Source organism: Denticeps clupeoides, chromosome 1, assembly GCF_900700375.1.
Source record: "Denticeps clupeoides chromosome 1, fDenClu1.1, whole genome shotgun sequence".
NCBI lineage: Eukaryota > Metazoa > Chordata > Actinopteri > Clupeiformes > Denticipitidae > Denticeps > Denticeps clupeoides.
Window position 1 is genome coordinate 4,210,330 of NC_041707.1, and position 21,816 is coordinate 4,232,145.

General features: G+C 44.1%; 1 protein-coding gene across 2 annotated transcripts; it reads right to left on the reverse strand.

Annotated features, from left to right (window-relative positions):
* Positions 1 to 473: 473 nt before the first annotated feature.
* On the reverse strand, positions 474 to 20,287 carry ddhd1a (DDHD domain containing 1a). Of its 2 annotated transcripts, XM_028995963.1 has the most exons (14): positions 19,698 to 20,287; positions 18,119 to 18,295; positions 14,135 to 14,236; positions 11,628 to 11,756; positions 11,058 to 11,205; positions 8,150 to 8,259; positions 7,866 to 7,972; positions 6,208 to 6,467; positions 4,345 to 4,420; positions 4,091 to 4,240; positions 3,914 to 3,978; positions 2,848 to 3,020; positions 2,052 to 2,219; positions 474 to 1,957 (listed from the first exon to the last, which is right to left on the reverse strand). In XM_028995963.1, the coding sequence occupies exons 1-14, from the start codon at positions 20,221 to 20,223 to the stop codon at positions 1,773 to 1,775; spliced, it is 2,376 nt and encodes a 791-aa protein (XP_028851796.1). In that variant the 5' UTR covers positions 20,224 to 20,287; the 3' UTR covers positions 474 to 1,772. The 2 variants fall into 2 exon arrangements, with proteins under 2 accessions (XP_028851796.1, XP_028851803.1); XM_028995970.1 differs by lacking the exon at positions 14,135 to 14,236.
* Positions 20,288 to 21,816: the final 1,529 nt, after the last annotated feature.

Below are 21,816 nucleotides of genomic sequence, written 5' to 3' on the forward strand. Positions count from 1 at the left end.
TAAGATAAAGGGTCAATATATCTTATTTTATACACGAGTCACGTGGTTTCCAATTGGTGTTTGTTACTTATCTGATCTAGAGAAAACGCTTTACCTGAACAAGAACATTGTGTACAAAAGAGGGGGGAAAACCCATAAATGCATGGTTTTAAAACCAGAACCAGTGACATGTGCATGTACAGTAATGTACATTACTCTGTAGGGGCTGAGAGTAGCGTTCGATTAAGTCATGCGCCCCTAGCTCACGCAGTAAAGTCTTCTTCTTCCTTGAACCTGGGTCTTCAGGTTCATAGGCGAGTGTCTCAGCCACTAGGCTACTACCACCCTGTAATCTGTAACACATGACACCAATCTCATTTAGACATTTAGATTCCATTGAAAGTGGACATCAATAAAGGCCTTGCGTTCTGAGAGATGCAAAATGGCAGATCAAGTAAAATAAATAATGGTTACGTAGTAACCAAAACAGTAAGTTTCATTAGAAATAAAATTTTATTGGTGATTTAATATATACCCCTTAAAACACTTCTTTATTTGTCATTGCATATCAGTTCTTTCACACCTGAGATATCCTGAAAACGGGATCCAGCAGAGGCCACCTTCGAAATGTCTGACATATCCAATCAAATTTGGCCTCTGTGTTCTATTCAGGTCCAGATTTTCCTCTACTGGCCCTGGGCATGTATTCAATGCTAATGTGGAACAATGTAAACATTCTCGTGTCCATCCCAATGCCCCAGTGGAACCAATTTCTTATACTGCACATCGTCCTCGGTCCCACAAATGTTCCCTAAATGTCCCAAGGGAACATGCAACATGCAAGCTGTGAGAACCCGTTCGATCATTGCAAAAAAAAAAAAAGAAAAGCACCTGGAGTGGAGACATGACTCCTCACCACCATGATGGCCTCATCGTGTCAAAACGTGTTAAATAAATCGAGCGTCTGAAAGATTGCTTGGCAAGATAAGGGTGCAGGCTATCGATGCGGATACTATTGAAAAGGTCACTTCAGCTGTAAGTATTTGCTGGCACGAGATGCTCAAGTTGGCCTGTTCAGGTGCTCTGCTGGCTGTAAAAAGGAGGGGAAAATGGAGCAACAGGCCGGATTTCCTTCAAGAACAGACAGGAGTGTGGGGAGTTTGCGCCAGGCCGTTGCAGAGGGGGAAGAGGTACACTTGTCGTATATACAGTATATATTGCTGTACCACGGTCTCAGAGGTTAATTCATATAAACGTCTTCTACTCGCTTGGAATAAGAAAATAAACATATGCGCACACTGTCTTGTTTTACATTTTTAGGAGAAAAAAAAAGTTAATCTATTAAGGAAATATATTACTATTTCAATAAATAAATATATCTGTAGACTGACCCCTTTTAATGTTTGCACTTAAATTTTTTTCTTTCTTTTTTTTTTTTTTTTTTTTTTTACAAATGTTGTTTATGTATTTTCAGTCAAGTTTACATCTACTGAACCATAAAGAACATCGGAAGAAAGAGAAAGGGAGTGTGTGTGTGTGTGAGATTGAGCTACATTAGCTGTTATGTTGTGGGATTTGACCAGGCGAGGACTGTAGGGGGAGAGGAAAAAAAAAAAAAAAAAGTTAGGAGTCCACTGGACCCCGGATCATGGCTTCATGAAACGGCCCACAGCACACGCAGGCACTTGTAACGAGCGAGCAAGGCAAAGAGGATTCAGTCGCAGCAGCCTGGTGTCCAACATGTCAGACGGCGAGGGGAGGGGCGTGAGGAGGATGAGGATGTCAGGTTCCCTTCACACTGGGTTGGGACTGGCCTCCGTCTGTTCTGATGGGCCATTCTGCTTGTACATGAATGTCAGGAGAAACAATGCCACGTCGTGAGAAGTCCAATAGCCTGTGTGCGAGGTCACTGCTGACCAATAGCGGCTCTCCACTAGGCCCTCGCGTAGTTCGAAGTCAATGCGGTGCTCCAGATCCACTGCAGACACAACCACGGAGGAAACTTTAAGCAGACTTGGAACGTTGTTAAATAATAAATACAAGAAATAAAGACAGTTTTCTGAGGCCCGGACCTGTGGTGCTGATGATGGTGGAGGTAGACATGCTGGAGAGGCTGTAGGCCGACTGGCTCTTCTCCTCGCTCTCCAGGACCCCGGCTTCCACCCCAGACGGCTGGCTGTTGGAGCGCGAGAACCTGGAAAACAGCATCCCCCCGATGCCCTTCCCGATGCTGGCCGCCCCTGCAGGCCAGAATAAGGATCGTTCAATTTAACTCATAAAGGGTGGTTGTAGCCTAGCGGGTAAGACACTCTCCTATGAACCAGGATGACCACAAAGTCCCAGGTTCAAATCCCACTTACTACCATCGTGTCCCTGAGCAAGACACTTAACCCTGAGTGTCTCCAGGGGGGGACTGTCCCTGTAACTGCTGACTGTAAGGCGCTCTGAATAAGGGATGTAAATGTAAAACATGTGAACCACCGTCTCTGAGATGCCTGGCGCACCACTAGAGGGAGACAGAATACTACAATTTGGTAACGAACGTTTTTTGGACTAGCAACCCTATCATAACCCTGGGGCAGTGGTGGCCTAGCGGTTAAGGAAGCGGCCCCGTAATCAGAAGGTTGCCGGTTCGAATCCCGATCCGCCAAGGTGCCACTGAGGTGCCACTGAGCAAAGCACCGGTCATGGCTGCCCACTGCTCACACAGGGTGATGGGTTAAATGCAGAGGACAAATTTCACTGTGTGCCTTGCTGCTGTGTATCACATGTGACAATCACTTCACTTTAAACTTTAAACATGAATTCAACAAGTTTTGTAATATATTTCGATATATATTGGGGGGTGGGGTCTCTGCGATGGCCTACCTAAGATGCTGGCTTTGCCCAGGTTGGTGATTGACTCTCCGTAGTGCCTCCGTGACAGCACAGGAGAAGTGCTGGGGCTCGGGATGCTCTCCGTGTCCGAGGCAGGGTCCTTCACCGGGCTGATGAACGTACTGCGCATCTCGTCGTACGGCATGGGGTTTGTGGTGTTACACCTGATGAACAGGAACAAGGTGGTTTTATGGACAGTTAATGCACTTTGTGGGTGGTCTGTATTCAACCTGAACCAGATCTTAGTCAAGATGTTTTGTTTTTTTTTAAATCCAAGAATTAATGATTAATGCACAACTTATTTCCTCTTCACCCAAGATAACACGAAAAAAACCAAGTGTAACACAAAGATAAATAATTCAACGTGTGTTGTCTTAAATTTACACCTTTACGAAGGTTCCAAGTGACAGAATGTGACAGACCTCTTCAGACCTCTAATTTGTCCAGAAATTCACGAAGACTGCAAGCCTAAACATACATGCTTTAATTATCCAGAAAGCGGCCCCGTAATCAGAAGGTTGCCGGTTCGGATCCCGATCCGCCAAGGTGCCACTGAGCAAAGCACCGTCCCCACACACTGCTCCCCTGGCACCTGTCATGGCTGCCCACCAAGGGTGATGGTTAAAAGCAGAGGACACATTTCGTTGTGTCACCGTGTGCTGTGCTGCAGTGTATCACAATGACAATCACTTCACTTTCACTAGCGCTAGAAAACATCTCTATAGACACTGATAACAGCGTGCATCTTCTCATGTTTCTTTTTTTTTAATCCAAAATTTTTGTCTTTCCCAAAGGTTACAATGTTAGATCTGGGAACAGCCGGACACGAATGCGGTCAGGGTGTGCCAATATATATATTCAGACGATGTGAGAAAGACTGCCAGGGTGCCTGTAACAGAAGACCTGAAGTTTGACTGTGTGTGTGTGTGTGTATGTATCATGTCTGATCATGTCATAATACAAGCCGATATTATTTCAATGTAGATAAACAGCAGTTGTCCATGATGTTGGTCCACCGCCCTCAGGATATGTAAAGGTTAAACTGTGCGACACTCACCAGTGTATTTGGACAGGAGCAATGTTGCTGTAATGCTTCAGAATGAGGGGTTCCAGTCTATAAGCCTACACAGACACAAACGAACAAAACCTTAATGCTGAGCCAGTGATTTCCTGCCCAGATTTTGGTGGGGTTTCGGTCTGCGTGGACCACAGCAGTCTGCCAAAATGTGCTCACCACAGGATCGGTGGGATGGAAGATGTTGAAGAGGTGCTTGCAGATGGATTTGGGCAGGATGTGGTCCTGGAAGCCACTGTTTCCTGGTCGGATCCCCCGCAGAGCGAGAAACACTGCCAGGGGCGAGCCCATGCAGAACAAGTTCTCCACCTGAGACCCACAGGATGTGTTGTGTGGTGATTATGCTTACTCGGAACCGGAAGTGGGACATTTTCACAGCCGTAGCCGGTCATAGATATTTCCTCACTGTTTACCTTAAATTTCAGCGCTGGTGGAGAAAGGGGCTTTGACGCTTCTAACCCCTGCAACTGATCTTCCAACTCCTGCAACCTGCATTTAAAAAGAATTATATATGGAGAGTGTGCAGTGCATTTAAAAAAAATCTAAAATATGTAAAATATCGATCATTCAATCTGTTGAGAATTCATAACTTTATGTACAATTAATTCTAAGGACAAGAGCGTGCATACTATGTGACTTGAGTGCAGGAGAGGGAATCAAATGGTTAATGGTGACAAGGAAACTTCAAACAACAGAACAGGCTGTAGTTGAAACACTGCGCCGCAATTTTCATGTTTGTGCAGCTGGACATGGCTACCACACTTCACCCTAGTCTTCTACCGGAAAGTGTATGGAAGGTTCTCTTTCAAACATTTGGCCATAACTCACTATGGGAAGACCCTCGGCGTGACCGACCTCAGGAGCACCAATGACACCACGTCCATCACATATGGACCAATGGCAGCTGGACGCAGGCAGCCCCGCCTCCCCAATATCAGCCACTGCAGCCAACCGGAACGGCCTTCTCGCACTAGTCCCTGTGAAGACCTTGCGGACGTTCCTCACCGCGCTGGACTGTGGCTGCCCGCTGCTGACCGTTCACAGGTTTTCGCCGCAGAACGCAGGCTTTGCAGTCACTTCTGAAGTGACTGCACTTCTGAATGGGGCGGTGCTGGCCTAGCGGTTATGGAAGCGGCCCCGTAATCAGAAGGTTGCCGGTTCGAATACCGATCTGTCAAGGTGCCACTGAGGTGTCACTGAGCAAAGCACCGTCCCCTTTCTTTTTAGTGAACAGATAGCGGCCTAAACCCTGCGACCGGCCAAATAGCTGCTAATGTTTCAAAGAAAAAAATTTGAGCCTGTTTACATTAGGACAGGCCGGTTTGTCTCTCTCTCTGTCTCTCTCTGTCTCTCTCTGTCTCTCTCTGTCTCTCTCTCTCTCTGTCTCTCTCTGTCTCTCTCTGTCTCTCTCTGTCTCTCTCTGTCTCTCTCTGTCTCTCTATATATATATATATATATATATATATATATATATATATTTTCCCACAATATATTTTTCCATATTGAACGATTACATTTTTTCAATCAATTTTTATCATTTCTGATATAGCCAGACTGAAACTGAAGACACCAGAGATAATAAACAATTTATTAACATATGAAACCATGACTTTTGCTGCCCTCCTCAGCTCCATTTTCAGCTATTTTGCCCTTCTTCTAGCTTTACACAAGTTGTTCCCAAACTCTTTCTGTAGGACCCCCTTTTTCTAGATTGGAACATTATAATGCGCCCTCCCCCCAGCCATGCTCCAATCAAATTTAGAAATTTTATCAGCCTTTCAATTTCAAACACTGGTTTTCGTTTGGTACCAAAACAATATTTTGCAGTAAATCATAACCGTGTACAACTGCCAATGGCAATAAATTCACAGTAAAAAATGTAAATAATATCATTCTGCTTGCTCCAATTCAACTTGTGAAATCTGTACTGCAGGTGCCTGTCATGGCTGCCCACTGCTCACCAAGGGTGATTGTGTCAACACTGCAGTGTATCACAATGACAATTTACATTTACGGCATTTACCAGACGCCCTTATCCAGAGCGACTTACAATCAGTAGTTACAGGGACCGTCCCCCCCTGGAGACACTCAGGATTAAGTATCTTGCTCAGGGACACAATGATAGTAAGTGGGATTTGAACCTGGGACTTCTGGTTCATAGGCAAGTGTGTTACCCACTAGGCTACTACCACCCAATCACTTCACTTTCACTTTCTTTCTGGTCAGATATCAGCCCCGAATTTGTCAGAGGGGAAAATTTGAATAGATTGGGGTACCTCTGGCGAGTCACCTGCAGCTGCTCCAGCAGGTGGCGCTCCTCGTAGCTCATCCAGTGCAGGTCCATGTCCTCCAGCTCCCGTTGCTCCTGCATGCAGAAGCGCACAGGGTCCCAGCCAGTCATGATGTCATAGGCGATGACGCAGCCCAGCGAGTGGGACACGATGGACACCTTCCCTCCCTTCTGCTCGAACTCCGGGTTGCGAGAGCAGAACAGAGTGTAGAGCCGGTTCAGCTCCTGAGTTAGGCCCTTGGTGATCTGAGGAGAAAAGACAATGATAAGGGTGTAGAGATTAACCGCATTGCAGACACGGACAATTCTGCATTGATGCAGAGCAAAACAAAATCGATTATATTCTGATAACTAGGGATGTGTATTGGCAAAGAACTCACAATACGATAAGTATCGCGATACATGATTGCATTGTAAGGCACCAAAAACATTACTTTGAAGTGCATAAGACTGAAAGTAAGATATTTAAGTGCCCAGTCAGTTGTCTAAGGCTGGCGTGGTGTTTGTAAAAGACTGAGCCAGCACCACCCAGTGGACTAAATTAGTATACAACAACAACATATAGATAGGCAGATCGATATGATATGCTCCCCCAAACCCCGTTTCAAATCAGATTTTGGAATTTTATCAGCCTTTGAATTTCAAACACTGGTTTTTGTTTGGTTTTGTTTCTGAACATTTCTGAATAATAACGGTGTACACCTGCCGATGGCAGTAAATTCACAGTAAAAAACTGAAGCACCAATATTTTAAAATAATATTATTCCGCTTGCTCAAATTCAACTTGTGAAATCCATGATGCTCCCCTGTACTGATAACAGTTATCGGTTTCTGAAGTCATCATAACCTCCCTGAGAAGTTACATAAAAAATCCACCCACCCTGAAATCTTACTTAGCAAAATAAGCCAATCAGGATGATGTTCATCTATGGAATCAGAAACACACACAATGACCCACAAATACATGCGTCTCTGTCACTCTGTCTCTCTCTCTCTCTCTCTCTCTCTCATGCGGGCGATTTTCGGGATATTTTTATGCAATTCGCCCGCATCAGGGAGCCGCTGTCAATATGCTGGAGATTCCCAGGAACTCCCGGGAAACTTGGCATTTCTGACTGCCGCATGTACCCATTTAAAAGTAAAGACACTCACAAAAGATGCAAATTTCTGCCATGTTATCGATCCTGAAATATGACCATAAGGCATATTTGATTGAGACTGAATCAATGAGATTAAGCAGAATTTTTTTTCCATGATCATCGATCAAGATCGTACTCGGGCAGTGGTGGCTTAGCAATTACGGGGCGTAATCTGACGGTTGCCGCCAAGGTGCCACTGATCAAAGCACCATCCCAAAACACTGCTCCCCGGGCGCCTGCAGTGTTTCACAATGACAATCACTTCATTTTCTTTCTAGTCAGTAAACTTTGAGAGAATGATATAATATAATGTTGTTTCAGTCTAAGTACACATGGTCAAAATGGGTTAAAACATTGCAAAATATTAACAAACATGATCTATTATTGGAGGCCACCTGAATGCTGCTTTTCACATTTAACAGCTTACAGGTTGAGTGTCTAGTGTCCCCTCACAAACTATGTGTGTCACACTCTGTGGACATTTGTAATCGATAAGTGGCATCACCTCGTCTCTATACAGCGGGCTGGTGTAGTACATGATGTCCATGGCGCTGCTGTTCAGGAGGTCTCTCAGGCCGCGCACCTTATCAGGGGTGATGGAGTCCACCGTATCTGAGGCAACACCACAAACTTCAGTAATGGCTGTTATGAAACAGGTGTTCCAGCTCATATAAGCAAAAAAGGAGAGGTCTAAGGTGCCCTGGACGACCGGAACGTTCCATTACGGCTTAAAAGCCTTTATGTAATTAAGTGTCGCTTTACTGCTTACACAGCAACTGTAAAGAGTACCTCCATCCAGAGCCAGTTTAGAACGCCACTCCACCGGCAGGAACTCCACGTGCTCATCAGTGTGCTCTGAAAAGTGCTTTTCCTCCATCTTACGGACGGCATCCCTCAACCTGCATGTAGATAAACACACACACAAAAATATATATATACACTATTGAGAACCATGTGGTAACTTTATAGGAGACCCAAAACAAAAAAGTTTTACATTTTTTACAAACACATGGATGACCGTATACATAGTGAAAAATAATTTAAACATTTTAAAAACAGGTCACAAGGGACACTGCCCTTTAGCTGAGGCTGCCCCTCAAAAAAGGTCCATAGGAAAAAACAGGAAAGTCAAATTGCCAAAAGACTTCATGGACGTCATGTGAACATACAAGCAAACGTGAAAGGAAAGAAACTGTTTTTAAAGGTCTGCAGGAGTGATGAGCATTATAATAAGATGGCAGAGACCAGAAAAAAACAACATCAGTGGGACAGTATAAAATCAAAATAGTGAAAGGAATATATAACATGGAGTTAATAACTTACAAGAAGAACAGGGTAATGAAAAATGGAAATAGACTAATTTTGTTCAAGCGTCAAGTTGAGGACTAAAATATATATTGTACATGCATGAATATGTGTGTATATATTATGTGAATATTATGACGTCTCATTCAATGTGTTTTCTTTATTTTCAGGACCCTTTACATTGGTAGATTCTCACTGAAGGCATCAAAACTATGAATGAACACATGTGGAGTTATGTACTTAACAAAAAGTGGAGACCTGGTCTCCACAGTCACCGGACCTGAACCCAGTCGAGATGGTTTGGGGTGAGCTGGACCGCAGAGTGAAGGCAAAGGGGCCAACAAGTGCTAAACACCTCTGGGAACTCCTTCAAGACTGTTGGAGAAGCATTTCAGGTGACGACCTCTTGAAGCTCATCGAGAGAATGCCAAGAGTGTGCAAAGCAGTAATCAGAGCAAAGAAACTAGAATATAAAACATGTTTTCACTTATTTCACATTTTTTGTTAAGTACATAACTCCACATGTGTTCATTCATAGTTTTGAAGCCTTCAGTGAGAATCTACCAACGTAAATGGTCATGAAAATAAAGAAAACATTGAGTGAGAAGGTGTGTATAACCTTTTGGCCTGTACTGTATATATACTGTAAAATAAGGCAATCTGTGAATGTATCTATCTGTTCTGTTTTTTTGTGTGTTTTGATTTTTGAAATGAAATTGAAATAAAAATACGTTTTAAAAAAGGCTTTAAAATAAGCTTTACAAATAGATATATTTTGAAATAATCACTGCTTCATGTTGTGTCAAAGAATGACCTCCAAATCATGATAAAATAACTATTCCTCATGATTTTAAGTAGCATATGGTTTTTTACTTTTTTCTAAACTGCTCTACATGGTACAGCTGTATAACTGAATCATATTACATGGCATATGTTTCTAAAGTAAGAATGAGAAGCACTCAAACTACTTTAAACTTGATAAATAGAACCGCATAATAAATAAGAAAAAAAAAGAAATGCAGACATTATAACGTATGGCTAGATCTAGAACAGTGCAACGCAGCATATTCGTGATTGTTTCATTACAATTGAATTTTAAAACATTCAAAATCAGCCTGTTTTTTGGATTCTTTGCCTTTTTGACCTCTGTTACAATAGCTTTCGCAGACCACAAGAGGGTGGTGTGGAAAATCTTCAGGCCTTGTATGCATCTAGTGTAAAATCACGGGGAAAACTGATCATGCGGATCTATTACAATGGTACAGAAAGCTGGAAAATATCATTCTTCGGTGCAGCACTAGGACTAATCTCTGTTCCCCTGAATATGAGGCTTAGCGTTCCTCTGGCCTGGTCTACTTTGCCTTCTTAACACACTAAGCCCCTAACAACCAGCAGATGTTAAACCTCTAACACACACACTGTGTGCTGACCTTTGACAGTAGCGAATATCTATATATACACACACATAATGCCGTCTAAACATGCCTGGTCCTGTTATGGATGATAACACTTTCTACATCTTATTGGAAAAAACAGGAAACAAGCTGATCATCTCCTGTTGTTAAAGGGTCCATTTCAAAAGGTCATCTTTAGAGAAATCAATGAAATGATCGGAGACAAAACAGACAAGCAAAAAAAAAAAAAAAAAAAAAAAAAAGCACAATATATGGGGAAAGAAAGGTGTAGATCAGGGGTCGGCAATCATTTAACACTCATTTGGAGCCATTTGGACCCGGTTTCATACAAGAAAAAATATTTTTGACTTGTAATATGAAGATAATGTTAAATTTATTAATGAAATTAATATCCAGACGCCCTTATCCAGAGCGACTTACAATCAGTAGTTACAGGGACAGTCTCCCTGGAGCAACTCCGGGTTAAGTGTCTTGGTCAGGGACCCAATGGTAGTAAGTGGGATTTGAACCTGGGTCTTCTGGTTCACAGGCAAATGTCTTATCCATTAGGCTACTACAACATTTACATTTACAGCATTTACCAGACGGCCTTATCCAGAGCGACTTAGTCAGTAGTTACAGGGACAGTCCCCCCCTGGAGCAACTTAAGGTTAAGTGTCTTGCTCAGGGACACAATGGTAGTAAGTGGGATTTGAACCTGGGTCTTCTGGTTCACAGGCGAGTGTCTTACCCACTAGGATACTACCACCCTACTACAACCCTACCACTACCACTCTAACATTGCATATTAATGTTACAAGATCAAAATATTCTTCAAATACAACCTGCAATAAAAAAAAAAACCCACAGAATTATATTATTTAATTCCTTTTCCTTTCAGCACTGAAAAGGCGAATAAAGCAAATTATATTTTTAGGCTGATGCTAACGCTAACATGTGGACACAGAGAAAAGAAATAAAAAAACCATGCTGCTTACATGCCGGTGTTCTTGATGATGCGGCCCTGATCCATCTTCTGGCCAATGCCATGGACCACAAAAACAACGTGCGTGGTCTGGGGGGGTTTATCGTCCAGTGACGCTTCTTCAACGTATCCCCGATGGAGTCGGGTCCCGCTGCTCGATGCTGTGTGTCGGAGAGGAGCAGAACCCTAATTAACAGTTTCCTCCCATTAAACATGAAAATTATGATTTTCAAAGAACATCTGAAGTCTTCGATGATTACAAAAAAATATATATTTTCATAAAAAGGTGAAAAGCACATTAAAATCAGAATTCTGGATCTTTTCAACTCTCGTAACGCTCGTGGCATTCTCTTGGACTTGACTCATTGCGCCAAAGCAGGAAGTGCTTGAAGGGAATGTGGGTGTGTGTAACATGTGCACTGGTATAAAACACCGATGAGCGGAGCGGGATTTCGTGGATGTCTGGACGCCGGTAAGGAGATTCTGCGTGTCAGCTGGCAGAGTGCCGTTTCGAGGCTAATCTGCCGTAGTGGGGTCGCGACCCACATAACGTGAATGAGAGGCGGAGGGAGGCGCCACTGACCTTTGGAGAAGCCCAGCTTCTGGGTGACCGTGCGGGCGATTTTGGACGTGGTGGCGTCACTGTACAGATACACCTCGTCCACGCTCTGCCAGTCCACGTGGCTTCGACTCAGCTTCAGACTGTGAACAGCTGCAGAGCCACACGGGAAGAAAGATAAGGGGGACATCGAGAGGACAGAGACCACGGACCAGAGTTGAACAAAAGCAGGACATTTTTTGGATATTTACAGTGAAACGTCCAAACCGCATGCAAGGTTGAAATGCTCTTTTTTGTTTGTTCGGGTCACAGTTCTGGACAGACAGACGAAAGGACACCAGAGGGGAGGAAACTGGCAAAGAACGCCCATGTTTCAACTGATACTCGCCTCGCACAGTCATCCGGGGCATCCTGCAACGAGCCCTGCGATTGCACGCACAGAAAAGCAACCGCGGAGCAACCGCTCGACTTGAGCGCCGGGCTGAGAGTGCGGCAGAGTAACGTGGAAGCACGTTCCACACGTCTCCATGGAGAGGCAGGAGGACAGTCACACAAAATGTACAAACAGGGACGGAGATGAGAAGAGGGCGTCTCCTAAAGCCCGAAGTTACAAGACACGCCCATGTGTCTAATAATGTCAATTTTAAGGAGAGTCGTATGCTGATCGGAAGGCTATTCGTGGTCCTGGAGGTCAATCCACTAAAAACCAGGCCTCAGTATGAATAACTTTCCCCCCTTATTACCCACTGTAACATGACAAATATTCTTTCTTCATTTCATAGCGATCAATGAAGTCTATAAAATTCAACTTGGAGAATGTGGGACCTTCTGTGGTTCCCACCCTTATTTAGAGAACCATATGAGCGCAAGTGAACCTTACAAGAAAAAAGGGCTGTATTCGGAGTTTGTGAAACATTTCTTAAAAAAGATATTTTGTGTTTTACTCAAAAACTTCCCCCACCCACCCGAACTTTCCACATTTCTAAAACGCCATTGCTGCTTTCCTTTCTTTCGCCAGTAGAAAAAGCTGACCAAGAACTTCATTCATCTCATGAAGTGTCACTTACACCCGAATGATTTAAGACCTTGATTTATTGATTTTCTTTATTAATACATTTATTTATTTATTTATTTATTTATTTATTTATTTTTACATTGAACAAATTCTAAGAGCCACAACATCTAGAAATCTGTCCAAATCTCCAGCCTTTCTCACATCACGTGGAAAGTCAGAGTTCATCTATGGCATGAACCAGCCATTGCGGAATGTTCATTACTACACCACAAAAGAGAAAGCCCGCCCCCCAACACTGTGCGAATATTTCTGCTCAGGGCTCTCACACTCTCTCTCTTCCACAGATCACTTTAGACACAACAAGAGCTCGACAGCTAATGGACTTCTGGGGCGTCTGGGGAGTTAAGCTTCCAGTCACATGGTGCACCGAATGATGGGCCTGGCAGTTTAATCTCACGTGGAACTGCGACTGCATTCATCGGACCCAATTACCCCATACAGAATATTACGATATCTCAATATTACATAGATTGGTGTGTGTAAATATATATATTTTTTTTATAACTACAGCTACCAGAAGCAGAAGGTTAAGGTTGAGAAAGTAAAAGTCCTGGCTTTGTGGAGCAAGTAATCCATAGCTGGACTTTTACTTACTGGTCCTTCCTGCTTTCCACCGCTCAACAGCAGACGACGGAGCACCTTACCACAAGCCACGGAGGTTCTGTAAAACGGGATGTCGTTTAGGGCAAATGGAGGTTAATTACAGAGCCTCCATTAGCCCTGAGTGCATGAATTATGTAGAGGCGGGGCAGCGAGAGGAACTCAGACACTCCCATTTTACAGTGACAGGAGAACCCGGAGTGAGAACACATTTAAAAGCATCTGATGAGGTCCTTTAACATCAAAAATGCTTTAAAGGTGTTTGCACCCGGAAGGATCCATCTACAGCAGGAACACAAGGGAGATTGGCCATTGATTCAGAGCACGGTATTTACCACACTAAACCCGGGCAAATTTCCTTCACTCCAGTTGCTTGGACTGCTGATTACAGAACCGCGATTACCCGCAAGGCTTCTGTGGGCCGTGCGAGGAACAAATGGGATGCATCGCGGGAAAATGGGAGGTCGTAACGACAATATGGAATAGCCCATAACCGGAAGACGGCTCCAACCAACCAGAGTGCTCATGGAGACACGGATGAACAGGCTGGCGGCTTAAACTGAACTTAATTGGTCCGTTAATTGGGAAACCTACAGCACTTCCATGGACGGAGTGTCCTGAGTGTCCTTATATGGACGAATCATTGAACAGTGAAAAACAACCGCAATCCTTGAATTGATGGGTCCAATGTCAAGGGTCTGCTTATAGCAAGGACAGAAACTAAGGAATCTGGCTTCTAAGTTCTAATATGCACAAGCAGAACCTGCCGGGACCAAAAAGGAGGGAGGCCAAATCCAAACTAGAGTCTAAAGGGAGCAGGAGACAGTAGAGTGAGGAATGCTGAGGAGTACAGTACCTTGGCAGCGCTTTCGCTTGTGACATGCCGTTTTAGCACTCGGCTGATATCCACTCCATTTGAACAGAAAGGGTAGGTAGAAAGGGGGCAGGTGGGAGAGAACTAACAACCAAGAGACAGTGAGAGGTCATGGTCACGATGCCCACCAAACCGCCCCCAATAAATAAATATTTAAATAAATAGAAAACCCACATGAATTTACGTTACGTTCTTCAAAATGGCTACAGTTAACATCACATAACACACACATACAGACACAGAGACATTCACAAGGATAATGACATGGCAGTGCAATTGCTTTCCCACTCCTAATCGAGATCATTGCATGTTGACAAATTAAATGACACTTACCGACCACCCTGCAAAGGAAGAATTTTTTGATTCCGAAAGGCTTCGCAATTTCATATTTTGTACATGGTAGTCACATTTAGATGTCTCAGATAATAATAATAATACAATAAATTATAAATTAATATAGTATATAATAATCAAACACAAATAGACACCAACATTTTAATAAGAAAAACTGCATTTTGCTTGTAATATCTTACTTGTAATATTTATAATGGCTTGATGGCAAACATTAAAAGTGAATAACAAGTAAGAAATCAGATAGGCGGGGGAAAACACTGTATGTGTCTTACAGTTAACCTGAATTTCCCTAATCTACATACTGAATTAAGTCACAATTTCATATAACGACATCTTGTTTATTTAGCACGAGCGTTTAGGTACGAGCGCTCATCTCCCGCTGCAAAGCGATCAGCCAGGACATAACAACATAAAAGTGCTTTGATGCCTTGGCAAACATTGCAATATTGCAGCCATTCATCTGAAATGGTGCTCATCTCCATTAGCATCACCCAGATCCAATGAGCGGCGATGATCAGACCGCCGGCAGGAGCTCGAATTCCAGCGCTTCCTGCAGCAAAGCCAAGGAGACCGACCTGCTGAGGAGCACTAGTGTTGTCACCCGCAGCAACGCGGCTGCCGCTCGGCAGAACCTGGGACCGCCCACAAACTGCCAGACGGCGCTCAGCCCGGGCCGGAGTAAAACAGGCCACCGGTGCTGCCCACATATGTCCGTTCCATGCCTCCTGGATGGCAAATGAAGGCAACGATGACGTACGAACGTTTAATTAGCTCCGTGTAGCATGATTATGCACCCCAAACCCGCCCTGTTCGTAGGATTTTTCTAAGCCAGCCAAATAAATGGATGTAAATAAATGCAAATGTCAAGCAAACGACAGCCTGGTAGGTCGGTTAAGCAGTTTAGCGGAACAATATCCCCTATATTTTGGAAAAGAGGGATTTAGGATCTTCGGTCAGAGGTCGACGCTCACACATCTGGGGTCAACATCAGTCCAAGGAACGAGGACTTTTAAATCCATTCTGACTATTGAATCATAACGGGCTTGTTTCACCGCTGAACACGGTTTATATAAAAAAAAAAAAAAAAAAAAAAAAAAGCAATTATTGGAGCTTAATTATGGAACTGTCCCCTGGCAGACCGAACTGTATTTAAAACGGCACTTTTTTCCCCCCAGAATTCCTCTAATAAAACATTAACAGCTACCAGTTCTCTACTAAAAGGGACTAGAGACGTGCCCCAGATTTTAAAGCCGGACCAGTCAGCAAAGCGGCGCGCACAGCTGCGTACAGCGGGCCATCTGCGCCCGGCTCCGGAGACGAGCCGCATCGCCCGCGGGGGTCCAGATCTTCCACCCCACCAAGCCGGCGCCGATTTAACAGAGCGATTCCAGCTCGACGTGTTGTGGTGCAACCTCTGCACTGCTTACACAGCAGATGCCGGCCCGAGGGACATATTGACCTTCAGCCGTCCCCAACGGGCAGCTTCGGTACGCAACGCGTGCGCTGTATTAAGGCTTCGATTGAGTTCAGGGTTAATCAGCATGAACTGACATAGCCTTTATTTTTACGTCATTGGCAGGTGACGATGGAGCAACTAAAGACGGATGGAAGGGGCGTCTGCTGGTATGAGGCGCAGAGCATCCCTCGGTGCCGCTGTAGATTAGATGGAACGAGGCAGTCAAAGGGTCATTACAACGTGAATCTAAATAGTTTGATATGTTTGACTAATCTTTTTTTTTTTTTAAGGGGGAGGAATTTAATATATATATATATTTCTAGAAATATACGGGGCCAATCTAAAAGTTATGAACACCTATTACATGAGTTTTTTATTATTATTATTATTATTATTATTATTATAGAACAAAACTGAAGACACGGGACTACGATATAACACACAAGAGGTTTTGTAATAAACAAAAAAAAAAAAAAAGCAAACAATGCAAAAAAAAAAAAAAAAAAAAAAAAAAAAAAAAAAAAAGCTTTTGCTGTGATGGCAGAATTTCTCTCCGCCACCTAAAGTCCTGAAGGTTTATGCTGAACATTTTCTCATCATTCACTCATGCTAATGATAAGCAGCCATGAAGGTCACCTATCCTACGACTAAATATCTTCATCAACTAACCTTTTTTGACGTGATGAGAATGACAAAATGCAGGTCACGTGACAATAACTACATCTTGTAATAATGTTGACTAATAAAAACTACACTAAAATTTGTTCGCAAAATAGTAAAATGTCTTCATTTTTGCAAACAAAAACGAGACCAAGTATTATTCACTCTTGTTTAATCAAGTTATTATTTTATGTAGTATTTCTGTTTCCCATCAGGTCACACAGATTTCAGGAATATTGTGGTGGTTTTACCGAGAGTTGGGAGAAAATGACAAAGCAAACTTTAGACACACTTTCTATACAACGAAGTGGTCCAAAAACATGGAAAAAATAGCCATGGGTAATGCTGACTAAAATAAGATTAAAAAGCTGAATCGACTGAAACTTGAATAGGCTAAAATGAGTCTTTATAAAATTAAACACAACTATAGAGGTGACTGAAAAAAACAGATTCAAAGATACTTCACTTTCAATCCATACAAAAATTCTTGCGTAAATTCTTCTCTGATGAGAAGGTCTGTCTTTTTTCACTGCTACTAATATTATACACACACACACTTTAGTGCTTTCTATACAACAAATGTGTGTGTGTGTGTGTGTGTGTATATACACACACACACACAATTTAGTGCTTTCTATACAAATGTGTGTATGTGTGTATATACACACACACACACACGATTTAGTGCTTAATAACCAGCATTTGATTTGATATTTTATTATGTAACAATGGAACCTTAAATCCCACACAAGGGAGCGGTGACAGAATGTGAGTCACCTTTAACAGGAGAAGGCAAGGGGAGCCTTCTGGGATGTGGACGCAAGCCGTGAGTCACGAGTCTGTGTTTATATATCCGTCTGTGTCATAGTTTCTTCCTCTCCTGCTGCTGCTGATGGAAACAATGCTGGGCTGCGCAGCAATAAGCCAAAAGGCGGCTCAGGACGCCAGAGCGCTTTATTTAAAGCAGCCTGGTGCTTTCTGGCTGAGCGGCGCGACCTTGCAGAAGAACCAGGAGAGGCTTTGGAATGAGGAAGCACTATGTAATCATCAAACGAAAGCAATAAATGGAACCTGAACCATGGTGGTCCTCTTTCAGGGGGATATTAATAAAAAAAAAAGAAAAAGAACCAACTTTTATGATGGAATAAACCCTATCATTTTAATATTTAATTTACCTTTAATGGAAACAAGAAAGAAGTCTTGTATTAAAGGGGGGACTGCTACCTTTGTCAGGAATATTACTCCGTATTCTATAGGGGCTTGTATTGGCAAGGATATCTTGATACGATTATATCGTGATATAATCGTATCATATTGCAATATTCTACAGTTTACTGAAAAAGTCAAAAAACTCAAAACGGAATTTTGGACTAAATTTGTATACAAATATATCAATATTTAATGTCCCGGTATCGATACCATTTCACCACGATCTATCACCCCCAAGTATTCCACATAAAGGAGGACACCGCAGCACCGAGGGCCGGCGATCTCACCGTCTTTGCTGTCCAGGGTCTTGGCTACCACGTCCGTGTCGAAGGCGTCCTGCATCTGCTGCCCGCGGAAGTGGGCGAGGTGGGCCTGCTCGATGAGGTCGCTCTCGTCCTCTTCCACGGGGAGCCACGTGCCGTCGATGAACCACTGACCTCTCATGACGGGAATGCGGTCTTGCTCTGTGACGGACCGGGAACAAAACGAGCCTTTCAGGCCTTCAAAAAAAAAAAAAAAAAAAAACGACGGACAGACAGGTCTTGCAAGCAACCCGGCTTGATGGAGGTCACCAGGAGAACCTGAACGTACCACATTAATTCACAACGGCACCCACCTCTGGCGCATGAGAGTGTGGCTCCGGGCTCCTTAAGAGGAGCTTTTCACAGGATTCCAGAAATAAACGAAGAACAGAACTGTGATCACGCAAGTGAGAGGAGAAGAAGAAAAAAAAAAAAAAAAAAAACTCCTCGCTAACAAGAGGAGATGTGCTATGATGCACCTTTACTGTGTTATGTTGATATATATATATATATATATATATATATATATATATATATATATATATATATATATATATATATAATTTTTTTTTTTTTTTTTTTAAGAACGTGGCGATCTGAAAGTTCCAGAAAATGTAAAAAAAAAAAAAAAAAAACGTGCAAAAAGCACTCAAATTTCATTAGATCACCGCAAACGTCACCGTGTCACAGACACCAGGGGATAACATGGTCGCCTTCAAGCGTGACCTCTTATTGTGACAAGTGTCACACCAATTACTCCAGGCTCACGCATTATAGCCGGTCCGGTGTCACACAGGCGTCTCACACGCACACACGCTCATTGACCTCACGCAGCCGACAGCGCCTGGCGTGAGGAAGGCCGTCAATTATTCAGCGCCGTTCCGAGAAAGGCACAGGAGACGGGACGCGCTCCTTCTGCCGCTACAGGACCCTCGTCACGGGACAACGGCAGGCTGTGGGTCCCGAAACGCATGGCGCTACGGTCGTCTTGTGAGAGAGGTGGAGACATTACCCGCTAGGACAACGCTGCCCCTAATCAGAAGGTTGCCGGGTTCGATACCCCACACGCTGCTCCCCGGGCGCCCGTCATGGCTGCCCACTGCTCACCAAGGGTGATGGTTAAATGCAGAGGACACGTTTCGTTTGTGTCACCATGTGCAATCACTTCACATCAAACGACCAAGAAGGTGACCTGTTGGTAACACATCCAGTACAAAGCTCATCAGAAGAACACGCTATGCAGGCGATTCGTGAGCGTGGCAGCCGTAAAAAGAACTTTTGAGTGACAACCTCGAGATAGAAGAGAGTCACATAAGAGTCACATCGAGGCAGCGGTGGCCTGGCGGTTAAGGAAGCCTTTAAAGATAAACATTTATTAGTCCCACAAGTGGGAAATTGCCGCTGAGCAAAGCACCGTCCCCACACGCTGCTCCCCAGGCGCCTGTCATAGCTGCCCACTGCTCGCCAAGGGAGATGGTTAAATAAAGAAGCAACTAAAGTATAAACTAATAAATAATAATAATAAAAGAAGTTCTGTTTGCAGGGATGCAGACCAAAAACTTACGGTTCCAGTAAACCGGGTAGCACTCCTTCTCCCGGACGTCCACCTCGTAGAGACCCCCTCTGACGCAGACCGCGTCCACGCCGACGAGCGCGTCCTCCGTGCGGGTCTCGGCAGGGTCGGGCGTCCCGGCGTTCAGCTCGCAGAACCGGCGGTACGCGTTCTCGACCCTCAGCGAGTCGTGCCCGGCGAAGGGCTTCCAGGTTCTCTTGTCCTCCTTGTAGAACCACCGCACCTCCTCGGGGCCCAGCTCGGCAACCACCTCGAACCGGTGTCGCTCGCTGCTGGAGCGGCTCCGCTTCCTGCTGCAGCCCGCGTCCGGGTAGTCCGCCTCGGGGAGGCCCGGCACGACGCCGTCCTGCAGCGGCGGGAGGAGCGGCAGGTGCCGCTCTAGGTCCGCCTGGACCGAGCGCACCCCGCCGACCATGGCCGGAGCGTCGCGGCAGCACACGTACAAGTTGCTGTTCGGGCCCCAGGCCCGGTCGCCGTCGGCGCTGACGAACGGCGCCCGGTTCGCGAAACTGCTCATCACTGCTACACGGACATCGGCAGACCGAGGTCGGCCATCGACGCCGCCGCCAAGTCGCTCTGGCCCGCGGATAAAAAAAAAAAAAAAAAAAAAAAAAGAGGCTGTAGAAAGTACCTAGCGGCGTGTGACAGCGCGGCTTTGCTGCTCTTTCCCCCCCGCGCGTCTCCGCACCGCCCCGAGGCCGGAACGGCGGCCCCCGCCGACCATTTTAACGCCGCTTCTGGCCGCCCCTGTCAACTTCCCCTCGGCCATGGAGCCCGAACTCTCGCCCGCCGCTCGGTCTGCTGTGCCCGAACGGCTCGCCGGCTTGCGTGATTACGTCGACGGCGTAGTGACGCAACCGCCGCTGTGTTGCCAGGTCCGCGACTTATCCTCCACCGTCCCTTCACTTGGGAGTTGAACAATTCAGGGCGATTCTCTGGAAAGTTAAACTTAATGGGTACTCAGATAATGTGGAACATCATCCAATTTGTATGTATTCAAAAACCTGAACGTTTTGCAAACATTTGAAACACGGTTACCTCTTGCGTTGCAAATTTTTTTCTAATTTCAATTAAATTCAAAGCAGATTATTATCATAACCCAGACGTTCAAAGTTCAGTTTATATATGTTATTTTGAATAGTGCATAAAGTTTAATTAAAATGTTCATACAATGCAACACAGTTTAACCCTTGGTACTATCATATGTTAAAATTAACAGCACTCGTGTAGCTTTTAGTCCAGTGACATTGTTGTCTCCTCCATCTCACACCATCTGGGTCATTTTAGTTTTGACACCCATTATACATTGAAATATTTGATGCAATAGTTTTGTCTGAATGCTTATAGAGTTCACAGAATTTTATTGGAAGTTGGTTTTCTGTGTCCCGTGCATCACAGGGCAAGTTTTCAATTTGCTTGTATGGCTTTTGTCATAACTTTTCATTGAACTACCCAGTAATAAGGCACAAGTAGTACTACATACAGTACAGGCCAAAAGTTTGGACACACCTTCTCATTCAGTGTGTTTTCTTTATTTTCATGACCATTTACATTGGTAGATTTGTCACTGAAATCATCAAAACTATGAATGAAGACATGTGGAGTTATGTACTTAACAAAAAGTGGAGACCTGACCTCCACATCACCGGACCTGAACCCAGTCGAGATGGTTTGGGGTGAGCTGGACTGCAGAGTGAAGGCAAAGGGGCCAACAAGTGCTAAACACCTCTGGGAACTCCTTCAAGACTGTTCCGAAACCATTTCAGGTGACGACCTCTTGAAGCTCATCGAGAGAATGCCAAGAGTGTGCAAAGCAGTAATCAGAGCAAAGAAACTAGAATATAAAACATGTTTTCAATTATTTCACCTTTTTTTGTTAAGTACGTAACTCCACATGTGTTCATTCATAGTTTTGATGCCTTCAGTGACAAATCTACCAATGTAAATGGTCTTGAAAATAAAGAAAACTCATTGAATGAGAAGGTGTGTCCAAACTTTCAGCCTGTACTGTACACACCACAGTTGTTCATAGTTCTGACCACTAGTTATGGAGATAAAGTAAGATGAAATTGTGGCCTGGACAAAACATGAAGATTAATGCAGTTCATTT